The sequence below is a fragment of the Vulpes vulpes genome, chromosome 14, assembly GCF_048418805.1.
Source record: "Vulpes vulpes isolate BD-2025 chromosome 14, VulVul3, whole genome shotgun sequence".
In the NCBI taxonomy this organism is placed as follows: domain Eukaryota; kingdom Metazoa; phylum Chordata; class Mammalia; order Carnivora; family Canidae; genus Vulpes; species Vulpes vulpes.
Genome location: NC_132793.1, coordinates 90,231,479 through 90,250,987, shown reverse-complemented (window position 1 = coordinate 90,250,987; position 19,509 = coordinate 90,231,479). Strand labels below are relative to the sequence as shown.

The following is a 19,509-nucleotide window of genomic DNA, read 5'->3' as shown; positions in this document are numbered from 1 at the left end:
GTCCTGCATCAGGCTCCCAGTGAGGAGCCTCTTCTCCCTCTGCCTCTCTCTCTCTCTCTCTCTCTCATCTCTCTCTCCCTGAGCCTCTCATGAATAAATAAATAAAATCTTTAAAATATATCTTTTTTTCTTTAACTTTAACTAGCCCTGCTTTTGAGAATTCTGACCTCATGAAAGCCTCTATCTATCCATCAGTTAACAACATGGCATTATGTCACTGGAAAAGCTGACTGTAATCACTTGATTCTTTTGTAGTCATGTGGGTTGTCATTCTTGAGTTAGAGTTAAAAACAACTCTTGCTCATAATACATGAAAAAAAAAACCTTCAAGCACACAAGATTATAAGCTAATATTCTACTTTTATTTTTCAAGGATGGTTAAGAGTGGATATTCCTAATACAGGAAAAAAGATTTTTTGTTTTTTGCTTTTCTTTATTTTTCACACCAGTGGTCTGCTTTTTCCTCACGAATCAATTTTCTTCTGAAAGGAACATAAAAGAAAGAATCCATATTATAGAGGAAAACGGCCAGAGGGGATTACGTGACTAATTCTGGACTTAGCATGAAACATGGAGACTAGTTTGTAACCAGAGAGAGGAGAGCACCAAGGAGATACCAAGGCAGGGAGCAGAAGTCTCTGGGGAGAGCTGAGCCCTGGTGTTCTGCATACCCAAGGCTGTGAGGGCAAGACCAAAAGGGAGAAGATTCCCCAATGCCACCTCAGTTGCTCAGAATTTGAGACCAGGAATCCATCAGGTTCCCCAATTTCAAGTGAAGCATGTGTTTGACTGCACAGTGCAGTCCCGGAGCTGTGTGTACTCAAGCTCTATGCTTTCAAACTCCACATTTGCAAATGCAAACTTCATCTGGGGCCTCTAAAGCTTTCACCACAGGAAGCCTTAAAACTGAGAACTACTTTTAACTTAAAGGATGATTATGTTTAACTTAAAAAAAAAAAAAGAGGGCTGTTGCATTAACAGGTATCCCCGCCTTCCAATAATGCACATGACACTGCTTCACTTTTATGAAAGAACTACCTGTTTTCTACTAACTGAAGAAATCCAAAAAGGCCTTTTGCTTTGATGATAAAAGGCAAAAAGCAAAAACAGTGTTCAGCATAGGTTCCAGAGCGACCCCATGTAGACATACTGCACACCTGAGCAGTGAAAGTGGTTCTGACAAGCTCCTGCCCCAGGAAATACATCGAGCACCAAGCTCCCAGAACTCTGGACAATGTCTGTGAGCATCTGCCTTTTATCACCATTTATTTTATGTATCCCTTAGCAAGATGGATGCCAAGGTATCAGAGAAGTCTAAGACACATTAGTTGTATATCTAGGCATGCTCAAAAACTTTTCCATATAAGTTCATGGTAACTGGGGATCCCTGGGTGGCGCAGCGGTTCGGCGCCTGCCTTTGGCCCAGGGCGCGATCCTGGAGACCCGGGATCGAATCCCACGTCGGGCTCCCGGTGCATGGAGCCTGCTTCTCCCTCTGCCTGTGTCTCTGCCTCTCTCTCTCTCTCTCTCTCTCTCTCTCTCTCTCTGTGACTATCATAAATAAATTAAAAAAATTTTTAAAAAGTTCATGGTAACTAATTCTTCACTTTATACCGTTCTAGCTTATGATAGGTTTCATGGGAACACTCTACTTCCACAGAGTGGGGGAAACTCGTAGTGGGAAATATCCACAGTTGTATAAAACACGGCCTGGCATTTACTTACCATCAAAGAATCCAAGTCTGTGCAGCCAGCACTATGACTCTCTCCTGCCACTCCAGTATTTTCCTAAGCACATCCTGTGGTAAACTAACTCCATAAGATAAGCTGTAAATCGGGCTACCAGGGCCAGCAGGCTTTAAAAAGAAGGTCTGTCGTGGCACTTAGGAGTGCCTAGGGGTCTCAGTCATTTAAAGTATCTGACTCTTGATTTAAGCTTAGGTCATCATCTCAGGGTCATAAGATCAAGCCCCACATCCAGCTCTACACTCAACAGGGAGTCTGCTTGAGATTCCCTCTCTTTCCTTTTCCCTCTGCCCCACCCTACTGCTCTCTCTCTCTCTCTCTCTCTCAAATGAATAAAATAAGTAAAATATTTAAAAAACAAAACAAAACAAAAACAAAACAAAACAAAACAGGGCAGCCCTGGTGGCTCAGTGGTTTAGCGCCGCCTTCAGCCTGGGGCATGACCCTGGAGACCCGGAATCGAGTCCCATGTCAGGCTCCCTGCATGGAGCCTGCTTCTCCCTCTGCCTGTGTCTCTGCCTCTCTCTCTCTCTCTCTCTCATGAATAAATCAATAAAATTAAAAAAAAAAAAAAAAACAGGTCTGCTGTGGCACTCAGAACTCACTGCTGGGAGTTCCACTGCCTATCTGCAGTAGAACATTTAGAAATCCTCAAGCAGTGGAATTTGATTAATCCGGCATTTATTTCCCAAATTGATGTAACCAGGGACCCCTTTGTCCCAGAACACCAACCAACAGATGACAAGCACACCTTAAAGAGAAGCATTTTCAAGTACCGTCAGGGCAGGAACAAGCATCCTTCTCAGACAGGCAGCAAAGGTACAAACGCTCACTGCCCAAAGGCCCCACCCAGCAAGGGGGCCACTGTGTTAGCAGAGCAACTGTCTCCAGAAAGAAGTAGAAAATAGAAGGTGAAGCAAACACACACTTGGATATTTTTGTTGGTTTTGAAGAGCATCTGATTGCCAAAATATTCTTAGCAAAGAATTGTACAAAAAAAAAAAAGTTGGAAGACAGAAATGTGGAATATGTTAGAATTTTTTCGAGCAGATGAGCAAACTTGCAGGGAATGGAGGAACGCTGGGGAAAGGTCTGCAGGTGGTGGCGGGAAGGTTTCATCCCCAGTAATTGACAGGGAGCCTGTCGCTCTGTTATCACATATTTAGTATTGGCCCACTTGCAGCTTGTCATTGCCTTGGCTGAGAATAAACCACTTGTCCCAAATCTAAGGTGGTAAAATATGCAGATGACTTTGTGTGCCTCCCACACAAAGGTTTATGTAATCCTAATTGCTTCTAATATGAAGGTCTCATAATCCAAGCGTTGGTGCATCTTACGTTTAGGCAAATGATACAAAGATAAAACTATTTTTCTCCCTGAATCATTCCAAAGGACATGAGGTGGGAATGAAACATACTGTTCCTTTTGCATACAACGAGGTGTCACATCGGGGGACAAATGTGAAGCCTTGTTTGGGGCAGGTGGAATTAAACAGATTCTCACATACATATTTCCTTATGAACAGTAACAAAGAGGGGTCCCCACTCTGACAACCGCAGGAGCCTCAGACTTTCCTCGCCCCGACCCCGAGCTGCTCCATGCCATGTGGTCATCACCACGGTACCATATTTTTCTAACCTTTACTGAGAAGGACAAGGCTTTGGCACACGCTCAGGAGAACACAGAAAGCCTGACTCTGTGTATCCTGAATGTAATTGACCAAGAACTTGTAAAAATACTGAGCCCCAGTGTCAGTAACACCACCATTAACACTTGGTGGCCTTGGAGCTGATGGGAAAACGCTGTGGAGAGCCACTGTCCAGAGCGGAACCAAAGCCCTAAACCACACAGGATGCAGTGAAGAGGAAGAAAAATAATTCTTCTTCAATGTGTAATGGTTTTACCCAGTATTTACAGAATAACATTTCTCAGAACTTACCCCAAAATTGTGGCTGTTAATGGACTTCACAAACTTTCATCCAGAAATCACAGCCCTATATGTTCATCCAATACACTGCAAACAATAATACCTCTGAAGAGGAGGGAAAAAATTGGCTTCTATTTGGCATGCCCAGCCCTGTGCCAAGCAAGAAAGGAAGATGAAAATAGACCAGTCCTCAGTCTCCACAACCCAGTTCTAGATTAAGTTGTGCACACCACAGGGTACTTCGACTCATCACCCAGACCACCATGCATGGAGAATGAATGGATGGAAAAAAATGGTTTATAAAGCTAAAAAAGTATTTACTTAGGAAGATGACAGTTATTCCTGAGTGACTAGAAATGTGTCGAGGTAGCTACATTTCTATAAGGACGGGACCTTTTGGTGTAAAACTAAAAAGTAGATGAAGTAGTACATGCCAAATGTGAATATTTGCATCAAAGTTAGTGCTAGCTCAGTTTTAAACTGAAAAAATTAGGGACGCCGGGATGGCTTAGTGGCTGAATACCTGCTTTCGGACCAGGGCATGATCCCAGAGTCCCAGGATCAAGGTCCGCATCAAGCTCCCTGCATGGAGCCTGATCTCTCTCTGCCTGTGGCTCTGCCTCTCTCTCTGTGTCTCTCACGAATAAATAAAATCTTTTTTAAAAAAGTGATGTTCTGAAAAAAAAAAAAGTGATGTTCTGCCTTCTATGGATAAAGTTTCTAAAGTACTAGCAGAGTGGGGCACCTGGCTGGCTCAGTTGAAAGAGCATGCAACTCTTGATCTTGGGGTCATGAGTTTGATCCCCACGCTGGGAATAAAGATTACTTAAAACAATAAAAAATGAATTTAAAAAAAGTATTAGCTGGGAGAATAAGTATTATCTTAATGATAAGTTCTCACATTAAAACACACCCTTTTATTTATTTATTTTTTTAAAGATTTTATTTATTTATTCATAGAGATGCAGAGAGAGAGAGGCAGAGACACAGGCAGAGGGAGAAGCAGGCTCCATGCAGAGAGCCTGACGTGGGACTCGATACAGGGTCTCCAGGATCATGCCCTGGGCTGCAGGCAGCACTAAACCGCTGCGCCACTGGGGCTGCCCAAAAATACACCCTTTTACACCTTACATTCACAGAGTATTTTCCAGTTACAAGGGCTTTCACACAAGTCCTTGTTTATTTGAAACTTAACATCAACCCTTTGAAGTCAATAAAGCACACAAAGCACTAACCGTATTTTTCAGATGTGGCAATAGAAGTTCAAAAACAGAAAGTCAGTAGTAGAGCTGGACTCAAACTCAGATCTTAAGATTTCCAGCACAGCCTCTACCAGTGCACCTGCTTACTCCTGTATACCATGCCAAGAACCACACATTCATCTACCAGCACCAAAGGGGAGCAAGTACTCAGCATAGCACCGCATGAAATACCTTTTTAAGACTGAATAATATTACTTTATATAGTGTGTATGTCTGTATGTGTGTGTGTGTAAAAATGCCATTTTGTTTATCCATCCACCCGTTGTTGGACACTTGGGCTGCTTTCACCTTTGAGCTATTCCAAAGAATACTGGAATGAACATGGATTTAACATATTTCTTGCAGTTCCTGCTTTCCCTTCTTTTGGATGTATATACCCAAAACTAGAATTGCTAGATCATAAGGTAATTCTATGTTTAATTTTTTAATTTTTTTAAGATTTTATTTATTTATTCATAGAAGAGACAGAGAGAGAGAGAGAAACAGAGACATAGGCAGAGGGAGAAGCAGGCTCCATGCAGAGAACCTGATGTGGGACTCAATCCCAGGACTCCGGGATCACTTCCTGAGCCAAAGGCAGATGCTCGACCACTGAGCCACCCAGGCGTCCCTATGTTTAATTTTTTTAGAGAACAACTGTACTGTTTTCCACAATGGCTGCACCATTTTACATTCCCACCAAAAGGGCCTAGATTTCCCCACATTCTTACCAATACTCATTCTTGTCTGACTGTTGTGGGTGTTTTTGTTTTGTTTTGTTTGATAATAGCCATTCTAATGGGTGTGAAGTGGTATTTCTTTTTTTTTTTTTTTTAAGATTTTATTTATTTATTTGACAGAGAGCGAGTGAGCGTGAGAGCATGAGCAGGGCGAAGGGGCAGAGGAAGAAACAGACTCCCTGACTCGGGACTTGATCCCAGGACTCTGAGCCAGACGCTTAATGGGAGCCACCCAAGCACTCCCATTATGGTTTAAATTTGCCTTTCCCTAATGACGAATGATATTAAGCATCTTTTCATGTGCTTGCTGGCCATCTGTATGTCTTCTCTGGAGAAAGATCTATTCAAGTCTTTTGAAAATTATAGTTGTAATTTTTAAAATGTACTTCAAAAACCCTGTGAGAAGTAGAAAGACATGAATTCACAAAGGGTTAAATCGCCAGGCTGCTGTGGCCTAAGCAGGCTACCTGCAGAGGAGCATTCATACGACCTGCATCACAGGACAATGATGCCCACCTCTGCCCACTGTCCAGCTGAGCCACACTCCAAACAAAGATAGCAATAGCTGGGAGGTGGCCAAAGTCAGGAGGACAGAATAATTGTGCACTGTCATCTAGAAAGCCACTTTAATGTTTGGAGGGGAATAAAAAACTTTCTACCAACTTTTAAAAATAATAATATAGTAATGCCCTGCAGCCTCTATGACACCTGCTCCCAGCATCCCTACCCAAGGGTGATATCAGCTCAGACCAAGGTCTTCCTAGTACCCCAGGGTCCTAAGAAGAGTTCTAATCAGACCCAGGCCATATTCAATACCAACCCCACAGCAAAGTTCTACAGATTTTTCTGTTCTACAGCTAGGTTAAAATGTGGAACAAGAAACATCACAGCCATCATTTAAAGGTTCCAGGCAATACACTGGCGAAAAAGCAGAAACACTCTCTGCACTTATAGAACTTACAGACTGGTCAGAGAGACACAAAAGCAGTTAGATACCCCCATGGTACAGCGGAGAAGGAAGGGGGAGACAAGAGACATGATGACCAGGGAAGTTGGATCTAAGGAGGTAACCTGGAAGCACAGGACTGAAGAATAAAATGTTAGCCCTGTGCAGACCAGGGGCAAGGGCCCCCCAGACTGAAGGAACAGCTCATGTGGGAAAAAGAAAGGAGCCGAGGGATTCCAAGAGCTAAAGATCAGCCACTGTGCCTGCAGTACAGCCAGCCAAGGGAAGAAGGGCAGGAATCACAGGAAGCAGGCAGGCAGAGGCCAAAGTGACAGGACCCTGGCCTTCATCCTGACTTCAGGTCTCAAGGAAAATGCAATAGGAGGCTGCTGAAAGGTCCCAACAGGGCATGACAGCTGGAGTGTCTGTTTACTGCTTCTTCCAGAATACAAAGTGATGGGAAACCAAACCAGAGGCGATGCAGGTTAAGGCAGCCAGTGAAAATGGCTTGGATCAGTGATGGCAGAGGAGACGACAAGGAAGAGATGGCAGGCATAAGCCAGATGTGCAGTGGCTATGGCAAAACTGCTACTTGGATGTGTGGGGTGAAGGGCCAAGGTGGCTTTTGGTTTTAACCCTTCCCCTCCACATAAGTCTGTGAAATTCTACTAGGAACTTCCAACTTGTAATAGATTTATTTTATTATTTTTAAAAGATTTTTAATTTATTTATTCATAACAGACACAGAGAGAGGGGCAGAGATACAGGCAGAGGGAAAAAAAGGATCCCTGTGGGGAGCCCAATGCAGGACTCGATCCCAGGACCCCGGGACCACGCCCTGAGCCAAAGGCAGATGCTCAACCACTGAGCCACCCAGGCATCCCAGGATATTGCATTTTAACTTAGAATTGTCTCAGCTGTATTTGGCCTGTGAGGACCAGACAGGACTGAGTGGGGAAGAGAAAGGATGGGAGGCAACCATCCCCTCTGGGTAGCCAAAGAATAACAGCGCAGAGTCTGCCACATGCCCAGAGCTGGCCAGAAAGGAAAGTCAGTAGAGATTGCCACTGGACTTGGATGAATGAATCTCCAGTGGTTTTGTCCCAAGAATAGCGCCACGCCCTCAAGGGCTGTCTACAGCCCCCCCCTCAGCTCCAGGGAGGTCCCAGCCCCCATCTGGGAGCCCAGACAGATTTAGGCTTCTGGGTACCACTCTCGGGGGCCTATGGAGGCCCCAGGTCTTCTTGGCAGCCAGGAGCCGAGGCTTAACCAGACCATCAACACGGTTCACAACAGCGAGGTCAAGGGCGTTCGGGAGAGCTGCTCAGGCTAGAAGGGCTGCAGTTCATGCTCCTGATGCCCGCTGGGTTGCTGTGGGGGTCAGAGTCAGGAGCGGGGTACTTTAGTTTCATAGCCCTGGCAAGAGAGCCTTTTAACAAAATGAATCGCTCTTTGAGTATCAATTTGCCTCCAGACTTTCTGAGTCTGCTCAACTGGAATTTTGTCTCCACAATAGAATAGTTGAGTCTGATTTAGTTTGTGCTGATCCTGTTGTGACTGTTTATTTCATCATATATTCAGAGATTTTTGAAATCAAGTCTGAATGACCCCAAAGCTGGTGCTCTTCCCTCAGGTTCAAACTTCATGGCTTGTGTGGTTCAATATTGGGGAGATCTCACAGGGCAGCATCCTTTTGTGGTCGCTTCATCTGTCTTTTCAGACTGGCTCAGCTTGTAATACCTTAAGGAAAATACTTAACATTTTAGAATAACATCCATCTTATTCTTTCTGTTTGCAGGTTCATCAGGGTCAGTACAAACTAAATCATACCCACAAAGACTATAGATATTGAAATTATCCATCCCAGAGGATAAGGATAGTCAATATGTCTAAAGAAATTTAAATAGATAAGTTAAAGAGCTAAAATTATTGTTTGACCAACAAGATTCTAAGGGAAAATAAAGTAGAATTTCTAAAAATTAATGTCTTAAATAGCTGATGAACTGGAAAATATATCTAAAGAAATTACCCAGAATAATAAGGTCCAGTAACAATTTTCACTGAAGTTCTAGAAGGAGAAAATAGGATGAAGAAGAGTAAAGATTTGAAGAAATGATTGAAATTTTTCCATAATGGATGAAAGATACCTGTCGTCAGATATTAGAATCCCAACCAATCCCCAAAGCAGGAAAAAAGGAAAAAAAAAAAAACCCTTAAGACACATTGTGGTCAGTTGCAAAAAACACAAAAATAGGACTATAAAAGCAGCCAGAAGACAAAGACAGATCCTCCAAAGGAATGCTACGTAGACAGACAGCAGCCTTCTCCACTGCAACTATGGCAGCCAGACAACAATGGAAGAAACATTTTTAAAAGACAAGAGGGCAGCCTGGGGTGGCTCAGCGGTTTAGTGCCACCTTCAGTCCAGGGCATGATCCCAGGGACCCGGGGTCAAGTCCCATTTCAGTCTCCCTGCATGGAGCCTACTTCTTCCTCTGCCTGTGTCTCTGCCTTACTCTCTCTCTCTCTCTCTCTCATTCATAAATAAATAAAATCTTTTAAAAAAATAATAAAGGACAGAAGGAAAATAACTTCTATCCTCCACCAAGCAAAAGTAACTTCCAAGAACATGGGCAAATAAAGAAATGTTTAGAAAAACAAAGCCTGAGGGAGCTTGCTATCAGAAAATCCTCACTCAAGTTATTTCTAAAGGAAATTATTATTATTATTATGAATTATTATTATTATAAATTATTATCATTATTATTTCTAAAGGAAAAAGGATATAACTTCTAGAAGAAGTTAATTAAGAAGGAATGAGGACAGGGCTCAGTCCTGTGAGCCACCACTGGTGGCTCAGTGGTTGAGCATCTACCTTTGGCTCAGGTCGTGATCTCAGGGTCCTGGGATCGAGTCCCATATTGGGCTCCCCATAGGGAGCTCCTTCTCCCTCTCCCTGTGTCTCTGCCTCTCTCTCTCTGTGTCTCTCATGAATAAATACATAAAATCTTTTTTAAAAGGAGAAGAAGGAGGAGGAGGAGGAGGAAAAAGAAGAGGAGGAGGAATGAGAACAGGAGAGGCTGGGTGGCTCAGTTGGTTAAGGGTCTCCCTCTGGCTCAGGTCCTGATTTCGGGGTCCTGGGATCTAGTCCCATGTTTACCTCCCTGCTCAGTGGGGAGCCTGCTTTTCTCTCCCTCTGCCCCTCCCCCCCCCACTTGTGTGTGTGCGTGTGTGCTCTCTCTCTCAAATAAATAAGAGCTATTAAAAAAAAAGAATTGGGGGATCCCTGGGTGGCGCAGCGGTTTGGCGCCTGCCTTTGGCCCAGGGCGCGATCCTGGAGACCCGGGATCGAGTCCCACGTCGGGCTCCCGGTGCATGGAGCCTGCTTCTCCCTCTGCCTGTGTCTCTGCCTCTCTCTCTCTCTGTGTGACTATCATAAATAAATAAAAATTAAAAAAAAAAAATTTAAAAAAAAAAAAAGAATTGGGAACAAAAATAATAATAATATACACACAGATAAAAATCCAAGCCAGTGCTGACCATATGAAACAAAATGTCTAACTGGAGGAAATTAAAAATCATAATAGGACAAAGGTGCTACATAACAATAGGACATAAACTGGGAAGGGGAAAATTGGAAGGGAAGCACTATAAGGCCTTTAGATGATTCTAGAGAAGCTTTAAAATTCACTCATTTCAGAATTAGAGTTAACATGCATATTAAAATTACTAAATTAGCCCCCAAAAGAATAGAAACAGGGGTATCATATTTCAAAATAGGAAAGAGAAAAAAATAGAGTTAGGGCAAGTGTTGGGGGGAAGATCTCAATATAAAAGTAATGAAACAAGATGATTTGCTGATATCCATGTTTAGTTGTTATGATTAAAAACAGATATTGATCAAGTAACTAGACTCTGCTTTAGCAGAAAGACATATTCTGTTTCATTACCCCCAAATATTTCTCAAATATTTTGTTTCTTTGCCCCAAATATTTCTTAATATTTTAATGTTTCTATTCATGTAGTATGAAAAAACACAAAGCAATACCTTTCTTTCTACATACCTTAAAAAATTCATGATTGAACATATTTAGTTTTTGAATTCATTTCATTTCTCATTAGTATGATAAAACAAAATGCAATACCTTTCCTTCTATATAGTTTTAAAACCTTTTTCCAAGATTTTTTAAAAGGTTTTTTTTTTTTTTTCCATTTGAAAGAGACAGAGACAAAGAGAGCACAAGCAGGAGGAGAGACAAAGGGAGAAGTAGATTCTCAGCTGAGCTGGGAACCCAATATGAGGCTCGATCCCAGGACCTAGAGATCACGGCCTGAGCCAAAGGCAGATGCTTAACCATCTGAGCCACCCAGGTGCCACCCAAGATGTCCTAAGAGCCCAAATGTAGGCAATACACCTGCCTTATGGAAATCACTTGTTGGAAGACAGAAAGATCAAAATGAACAGTGAATAACTCACTGGGCATTTTACTCCTCTACCTGCATACACACAGTCTGCAAAAATAATCCACGAAGTAGCAATCTAAGAGAAGAGATTTGGACAAGGGCAGCACTGCCAGAGGAAGCTTCATGCAATGGGGAAGTCTCCATAATATCAACTTCTCAAGCTCTTACCACTGAATGAAATATTCAGGGACTCCGATTAGGGTTTGTTTCAGCAAAATGCAATGAAGAAATGAACACAGCTTTCTCTCTCTCTTAATTGGATTCAAGAGTAGTGGTTAGCAACTTGGTTTCCAAGAAAAACACATTTATCTTAATTTCTGCAAGTCAAGGAAACCAAGCAGTCTAGAAGAGCTTTTGGGCCTCGGGAGCCCCAAGCACATGCAGCAATAGGAGCTCCCCCTCAGCCCTCCCCTGAACCCCCCAGCCCTCACCTCAGCTGGGTCCCAGTGGTCCTGTGGCTGCCCTACTTTGAAAGAGCAAATAAGCACATGGAAAGGTTTCTATGCCTGGACAGACAATAGGGCCTGGGTTAAGCAGGAAATAAGGCAGCCGAGGCATGGGGAATGCAAAGGGTTTGAAGTGATAGAGCTCCCCATGGGCCAGAGTGAGGTGGGGATGATGGCATGCCTGGACATCGACAGACAGTGGCCTTTAGATTTACACACTCTGTGTGCACCACTCTCACCCACCCCTCCCTACCCAAGCTTGCTGATCATGGGCCTTGGAAAAGAAACCCCACGAGAGGATGGGTGCATTAAAGGCATGGAATTTCCAAACCACAGCTGTTACATCCTAATGAGCCTTATTCAAAGGCCCCAGTCCTCAGATGCCACTGATAGTTTTAACTGCCACCGCCAGCCCCCTGCAATCCAGTAACCAGACTTTAAAAGCCACATGACACTGGAGGCATCTAACCAACAAATGTGCTTAAATTTTACCCTGAATTTTCTTTCCATACCACATGACACAGCAGAAAACAGAGTCATTGTCTACAATCCTCTGTTTGGCATTTCCCAAGGCTGAGCTGCAAATAAGAATGTCAGCAGAGGAGCCAGGAGCCAACCACCGTCAGGGACCCAGCTAAGGCCAGGCAGCTGGTCAGCAGAAGTAGAGTACGGTTTCAAAGGTCAGAAAGACAACACCTCTGTGCCCACTAGCCTCCCACCACCCACCCCAAGTCCTGGCCACTCGATCATTCACTCCATCCTGCCAAGACACGGCCGGAGGAGGTCAGGACACCAGCCATATCTGGTCTGGCCTCATGCAGTGAGATCCCCACTGAATCAGCTCCCACTGTTTAGAAATGGAGGTGAGTAAGAACCACCTATAGCATGGATATCATATGGCGAGGAATCAGAACCAATGGTGGTGGCGCAGTGGTGGGTCACAGGAAAGGACCTGCTCAGGACCCGGGTCTCCCAGGACACGCAGGATCCCGGAAAGATATTCCAAGGGATGCACTGACCAGAGCGCTGTCCATGGGCACTCTGCCCCAGGGAAGGCAGACCAGCCTGTACCACCCCATAGCCTGATACTCCCAACCTGCAGAAAATTCCCCAGTAATCCTACAACCACACAACCACCAAAGGCTTTCACCAGCTCCTTGAGGGAAATGATTTTTCCATTCAAAGTTCATGTAGCTCGTGCTATGTGCCAGGTAAGAGCAGGGCACTAGAGAAGAAAGATCAATTAAGGTCCTGCCCTCAGAGAGATTAGGGTCTTGAGGGGTAGGAAGTAACTGACAAACCATGGCCAAGTGCATTTTGCGACCACCCCATCCTTTCCCTTGCTTCCTGATGAAGGGATGGGGACTTGCCAAGGGCCATGAAAGCACTTAGTGAGTCCGAGTGGCCACCCCAGCCCCCTGCCCACTGCCCCCAATGAAGCCCTGCTTCCAGAAACTCAGACTTGCCACAACCACATACCTCTATGAGGACCCTTCTATATCTTGAACTAGAGAAGACCAAAATGGCTATTATATATTTGATTTTTTTTTTTTATTTTATGTTCATATGAAGAAAGAGGCCCCTTAGAGACTGGTTTTGTGGATTATTTCCCTCCTGAGCCTGCACTCTTTTAGGGGGGAGAGGGGGCTCCACATCAAACATCACCATCATGACAGGCTTCTTTCTCTGGGGAGTGAGATACCACCCCCCCCCCCCATATGAATCTCAACCCTGCCACTTCCTAGCATGTGACCTTAGGCACACTACTTCTCCCTTGCCCTGACCCCCTTCTGAGCAGCCCCAGGTCTGTAACTACCTCAGCCTCTCTCATCACCAGGCCCTGCCAGGGGCTCCTTTGTTTTCTGGTCTCTCCTCCTTTGAGTCCCAGTGTTTCATAATCTCAGACATTCACCCTCTTTGAGCCTTCAGGCTATGCCCTCAGCTCCTTTCCTCCTCCCATCTCCCTAGGTTGCACTCTCACCAGGCCTCTGGGATTCCTCAACGGAGCTCAGGGCTGGCACTGGCCTTTCTAGATTCCTCCCACACTCCAGAGTTAGTGTTTCTGACTAACTCTTCAGTATCTCCAACAAGAGTCATGTTCCTGAACAATCTAGAATCACCATCTAGATGGCTTCATGTTTTTCCCCTCCGAAAGTTGGTTCCTTCACTGGCATCACCACTGTACCTATTTCCCCGACCCAAGCTTCAGAGTCAACCCATCCTTTAGAGTCTTCCTTGCTTGCTAGCTTTCCTATATAGCTATAAGGCTCTGTTTTATTAACGGTGCAAACTGTCCAACACCTAACTTCTCTTAACTGGAACACTAAACTGACTTTCTAAACGGAGATCATCAAATAGGCAATTCTCACAAACTCTTCAATTTGGGGTGTTAAACAGAAGGGATGGATGGGGGTGAAAGAAATGGCTCTCTCAGAAGGGACCCTAAGTCTTAGGCTGGGCCCAGCAATCGACTGTGATGAGCACAGGGTCTCTTATAACCCTTCCGAGGTACGTCAGTCCTTATCTTATACATGAGAGAAATTCAAGGTGAAGGATGAGAGGAGTACAGACTAGACCACGTCTCACTTTCCTTTTCCTCTCCAGGATGCTCTAAGCTAAAGTGACAGCAGCAGATGGTCTGCTGGAACCTAAGAAGGTCTCCAGCATCAGACAAATTAAAAACATATACAACACATACAAACTCAGAGAGCGAGAGAGAGGGAGGGAGGGGAAAAGAATGTGTGTGTGTGTGTGTGTGTGTGTGGCCCTGGGACACGTTTTGAATTACTGGGGGTAGCTCCAGAGCCCCACCGGATAGTATCCACCAAAAGGACACCTCAATATTGAGGAGGCTCATCTAGAACTCCCATCAGAATGTCACATGCCCTTTCCCTACATTTAGGGCTCAAGGGGGGACCGGGACAGAGCCTTATCTGAAAGCCTAATTCTTAAGTTTAATGCTTCCTTGCTAAAGGAAAAAGGATTCTGACATAGACATGATTTGTTCAAGCCCTTTTTGGTAAGGAGCTATCAAAGCTCAGGCAATGGTTCAGCTATGCGAAACGCCAATCCATTAGAATCTAGCACATGTGGAAATGATTAATGTGTAACTGCTGTTTGTCCTCTGGTCCATCGGCAACCATGAAAGCCACAGCAAATGCTGAAAGAAATACAGGAAAATCTTAAAGTGTTTAAGCCAACTACACTTTTCCAGAAGATGAAATTACCATTACTTTTCCCATTAAGTGTACAAAGACTGGGTAAAACAGGCACAGCGCGAAGGGAAGAGTTGGGAGAAGTCTCTGACTCGGTACCACTCTGAGGAGGAGAGGAAGCGAGGAGGTATGGATTGAGCAACTCTGTGCCCACTCACTGAGTGTTGAAAATAAAGGAGATAGTTTTGTACAATAAGTCCCTAATTGGGCGAAATCTTTTCCATCTTGCAGATGTATTAGATGAGGTCAGAAGAGCAAGTCACTTTTGTTTCTTGACCCAGTTCTCAAGCAAACTTGCAGCCGACCCCTTACCCAAAACCATGGGGACCAACTTTCCAGAAACGATCACAGGGGAAATAAAGAAAATCAAAAAGCCAAACAGCATCGTCTCCCCCTTAAAAATGGGGAGAAACAAACCATTTCTCAGTCTCTAGACCAATGAACACTTTTTCAACAAGGAACGGAAAATTCATACAATTGACTAGTGGCCACCTTCTCTCCTCAACTCACTGGAAATCGGGGGAAACAACTCAAAGTCACAGCTTTTAAATGCGGGCCATTAAAAAACAGTCTTTGCCGCTGTCGGCTACCAATAAAAGGCAGAAGAGCCTCCCTAAGATTGATTTTCTCCTTACAGAAATGGTGTGGCTGGAGAAAGCGCCCAGTCTGGGGTTTGACTGCACTGGGGACAGGGCTGGTCATCCGTGGCCACGCGCCTGGTGGCCGGCCTGGACGTGGAGGGGACGAGAGTCCAGGGGTACCGGCCAACCGGCCTCCAGCCACCGGTCCCGGGGGCTACTATCTAGTGGGTACATTTGCAAAGGGCATTGTCTGGGCGTCCAACACCCCGACGCCAGCTCCCAAGCACTGCTTTGCGGATCCGCTCAACCCGCCTTCGCAGTCCGAAGCGGCGCCGTCGCCTCGTCCTCCGGACAGAAGGCAGGCAGGGCCCCTCCGCGGGCTCGCGGGAGGGAGGGGGCTCGGGTGGGGAGGGGCGCCTCAGATCCAGATCCCCGCTGGGCTGGTGCCCGCGTGCCCGTCGCGCAAGGTGCCCGGGGACCACACGGGCCGTCCCGGGGGCGGGCGGGGCGCCCGCTAGGACCCCGGCTCCGATGCTGCTTTCTCCCCCACCGTGCGGTGCCCATGTCACAGACGAGGCCACCGAGCCCGGGCACGGGTCGGACGCCGGGGGGCCCTGGAGATGCGCTGGGGGGCGGGGGCCTTGGCCGCGAGCCCTCGGGGGCCAGCGCGCAGCGCCCTGCGCCCCGCACCCCGCACCCCGCACCCCGCCCGCCCAGCGCGGGCCCCGCGGCGACAGGTGCGCGGCGAGTGGCGCCCTGGCGCCGACTCCAGGGAAAGTTTCCCGGCCGCGGCGCGCTGTTTACCGCCCCGTTTTGCAGCGCGGGGCCCCGAGCTCCCGGCCAGCCCAGCCATTGAAACCCGACACGCGGGGAGGGGCCACCGGGGCTGGGGCGAGGGAGGCGGCGGACCCCGGGCCCCGCCGGCCGCGGCTCCCCTTACCTGCGGCTGCGCGAGCGGCCTCGGCCTCCATGCTCCGCTCCCGGGGCTCGCCGCCCTCCCGCGGGGCTGCCGCGTTTCCCCGCCCCCGCGTGCCCCCCACCCCCGGGGCTGCCCGGGATCCCCGCTACCACCCCGGAGCCGCCCCGCCCCGCCCCGCCCCGCCCCGCCCCCTCCGCCTGCGGCCTGCGCCGCCTGCTAGCGACCTTGACGCCCCGCTGGGCAAAGCCAGCCCCACCCCTCCGAGGAGGTTATTCTTGGTAAGAGAAGACGATTTGCAGCGCACCCCATGGCCAATGCCCCTCTCCCGAGCCCCTTCTCATTTCCTTCCGCTATTTCCATTTCTACGGACGAGAATCATTTGTATTATTCCTTTTGGAAAATTTACACAGTTTAAAAATAACTCAAAGACCATGAATGGCACGCATAAGGCAGGAGGACATCCAGTAACCTTTCCTGCCCATGTCAAATGTTTTCTGATGACTATAGTGTGCCCATTTTGGCTGATAACTAATACTTTCATTTATTAAATGTTCAGGCTTGTGCTCACTTGAAATGGCATAGCTCCATGACAGCCAGCTGTTTCCCTAGTGTTTCTTCTTCTTGGCCTGTTTCAAGGTGTTTTTTAGAGGAGAGGTGTGGAGCAGGGGTGGTTTGAAAATGCCAATGGCCTTGGAAACCCAAAGGTTTGTGGTTAGTCAGCTAGCTAGCCTGCTGTCTTTGGTTGCAACTCTGAAATTCATCCTTGAGGAAAACCACCCGATCTGCATCTTCAGTCCTTCTAGACCTGAGGGTCTGGAACTCACCTGCCTGCCTATCATCCCTTTACCCCAGCAACCAGCTGCTCTGGGAAGCCTCCCAACTGCACCTCCACTTTCGAAGCAAGGGACTTGGGGTGGGCCACGGTATCCTCCTGAATGGGATAAAAACTGGCCCCAGTTTGGCTTCCATTGCTTATTGTAGAAATGTGCAGGTTAATGGAGACCAGAGCTGGAGGCTCTCCTTACATTCAACCTGAGTCACTTCTTGGAAGTTTGAGATTTCATTTTCTACAGCAATAAAAATGAAATAGCTTTCAGAACACTTAATTTCTCCCATCACCTGTTCTTATTAAACACAGATTAGGCTCCTACTATGTGCTTTATCCCATTCCAGATTCTAGCAATTCAACAATGAACAGAATTAATAAAATCTTGCCTTTGGAAGCTACTATCTAGTGGGTAAAAGTGAACAGGAGATAGAACATAATAGTGTGGTAAATAAGGGCTGCGGGAAAAGAATAATAAAACAGAGAAAGGAAAGCAAAAACCTGAAGTAAATGAGGGAGCTAAGTATGTGGGAAGCAGAAATGGCAAAAATGACAATAAGTGCAAAGGCCCTGGGGTGAGACCAAGTCTCTCTTTGGGGTCCACGCACCTTTGTTGAACCCTGATATGTGTGGGTGTTACTTAAGCTATTGGTACACACAACTAAAGGTTTATTAATCCCTGCTTTAAAGCAATACTTCTTGGGGTACCTGGATGGCTCGGTAGGTTAAGCATCTGCCTTCAGTTCAGGTCATGATCCCAGGGTCCTAGAATCGAGCCTTGTACCAGGCTCCCTGCTCTTCAGGGGTCTGCTTTTCCCTCTCCCTCTGCCTGCCCCCCCCCCCACTTATGCTCTCTCTTTCTGTCAAATAAATAACTAAAATCTTCTTTAAAAATGAAATAAAATAAAGCATATTCTTCAAAACCCTATTGCATTTTTTAAAATTGTATTGTTTTTTAAATTACACAATACTGAAGCACGAGAGCAAGGTTCTCTTCTCACTGAGTCAAAAGAGTCAAAGAATGAATCTTGCAGACAAAGGAGAGTGGGTAAAGTGAGAGGGGTCCAGACAGGGTTGCCAGTGTGGGTCTCCACCAACAGTCTCTTATTTAGAACTAACCAGGGAGCTTGTGGCCTTACCATTCTTGTGATGTCTTGGTTTCATTCAATAAGGACTAGTGATAACATCTTTAATGGCTTACTTCTTCTTTGGGGTCTGGTTATTCTTTGTTGGTCACAATGTGACTGCCATAAAAAAGACACACGTACACACAAACCCAACACCCAGAGCAGGATAGTCTGGTTTGTTCCCCTATCTCTGGTTTCCTGATGCCTCAGCATTTCTGGGATTTCTCTGAGCCTGATCCCATAGCCCCCTACCTATTCCTCCCTACCTAACCCGGCCTGTCCCTTACTCAGTACTTGATACATGTTCCTTCAGAAAAAATATAGAGAATTCCCTGTTTCTCATTAAACTCCTCTTCCCAAAACTGGTATTTAGTCAAACACTCCCTCTTTTCCTTAGTAGTTTCTGGGTTTTCTGTCTCCCTTGGGTAGGCTGAAACTACCCCAAAATTAGAAAATAAATTCTTCTACATTTGCTTCCAGTATTTTTATTGTTTTGGCTTTTAGATCTGATCTCACTCCATCTAATGGTCCATTCTTTGTGCCATTACTATGAATTATTTTCTAAATCATATATTAATTCCCATATATATTATGCCTCTTCTTTTATGGACCATTTTTCCTATTTCTACTACAATACCACACTATCTTATGACCACAGCTTTATCATGTATTTGGACATCCAAGGAGGAAAAGCTCTTCCTTTTTTTTTTTTTTAATATTTTTTCTTTTTTAAGATTTTATTTATTCATGAGAGACAGAGACAGAGACACAGGCAGAGGGAGAAGCAGGCTCCATGCAGGGAGCCTGAGGAAAAGCCCTTCCTAATCAAACATTCAAACCAGGTACTTAAAGATATTGAGAGTTGACTCAGATTGCCTCTCACATTGAATGTCAATTACATATCATTAAAGTTTGGAGTCTTCCAAACCTAGGTTGGGGCACCTGGGTGGCTCAGCAGTTGAGCATATGCCTTGGCTCAGGGTGTGATCCTGGGGTCCTGGGATCAAGTAGCACATCAGGTTCCCTGCAGAGAGCCTGCTTCTCCCTCTGCCTAGGTCTCTGCCTCTCTCCCTCTGTGTCTCTCATGAATAAGTAAATAAAACCTTTAAACACACACACACACACACACACACACACACACACACTGTTCTAGCCATTCCCAAGGTATTTGTGAAGTTGGAAACAAAAATCTGGTACTTAAACAAAAGCGCTAGCAAGCTACTGGATTTTAATAAGTAAACAAATTCCTCTTGTAGCAGTTGTTACTTTTCTGTCAAAGAGCTATAGGCCTGAAAAAAAAGGAGAAAAAAAAAACCAGATCAAGGCTTAGT

The 19,509-nt window shown here is 45.7% G+C and overlaps 2 protein-coding genes across 5 annotated transcripts in view; one reads left to right on the top strand and one right to left on the bottom strand.

The window, feature by feature from the left end:
* The window catches only part of FAM169B (Protein), an 88,856-nt gene extending 72,500 nt beyond the window's left edge, over positions 1–16,356 (bottom strand). For 2 of the 3 annotated variants that reach the window (XM_072737185.1, XM_072737187.1), the window contains exon 1: positions 16,247–16,356. In XM_072737185.1, the coding sequence (XP_072593286.1) occupies positions 16,247–16,277 (31 nt within the window). In that variant the 5' untranslated portion in view covers positions 16,278–16,356. The remainder of the gene's footprint in view (positions 1–16,246) is intronic. The other variant, XM_072737186.1, reaches the window with a different exon arrangement.
* PGPEP1L (pyroglutamyl-peptidase I like) overlaps positions 15,585–19,509 on the top strand; it is a 53,678-nt gene continuing 49,753 nt past the window's right edge. Inside the window, exon 1 of one of the 2 annotated variants that reach the window (XM_072737192.1) lies at positions 15,585–15,664. The gene's annotated coding sequence lies outside the window, so the exon portion shown is untranslated. The remainder of the gene's footprint in view (positions 15,665–19,509) is intronic. The other variant, XM_072737190.1, reaches the window with a different exon arrangement.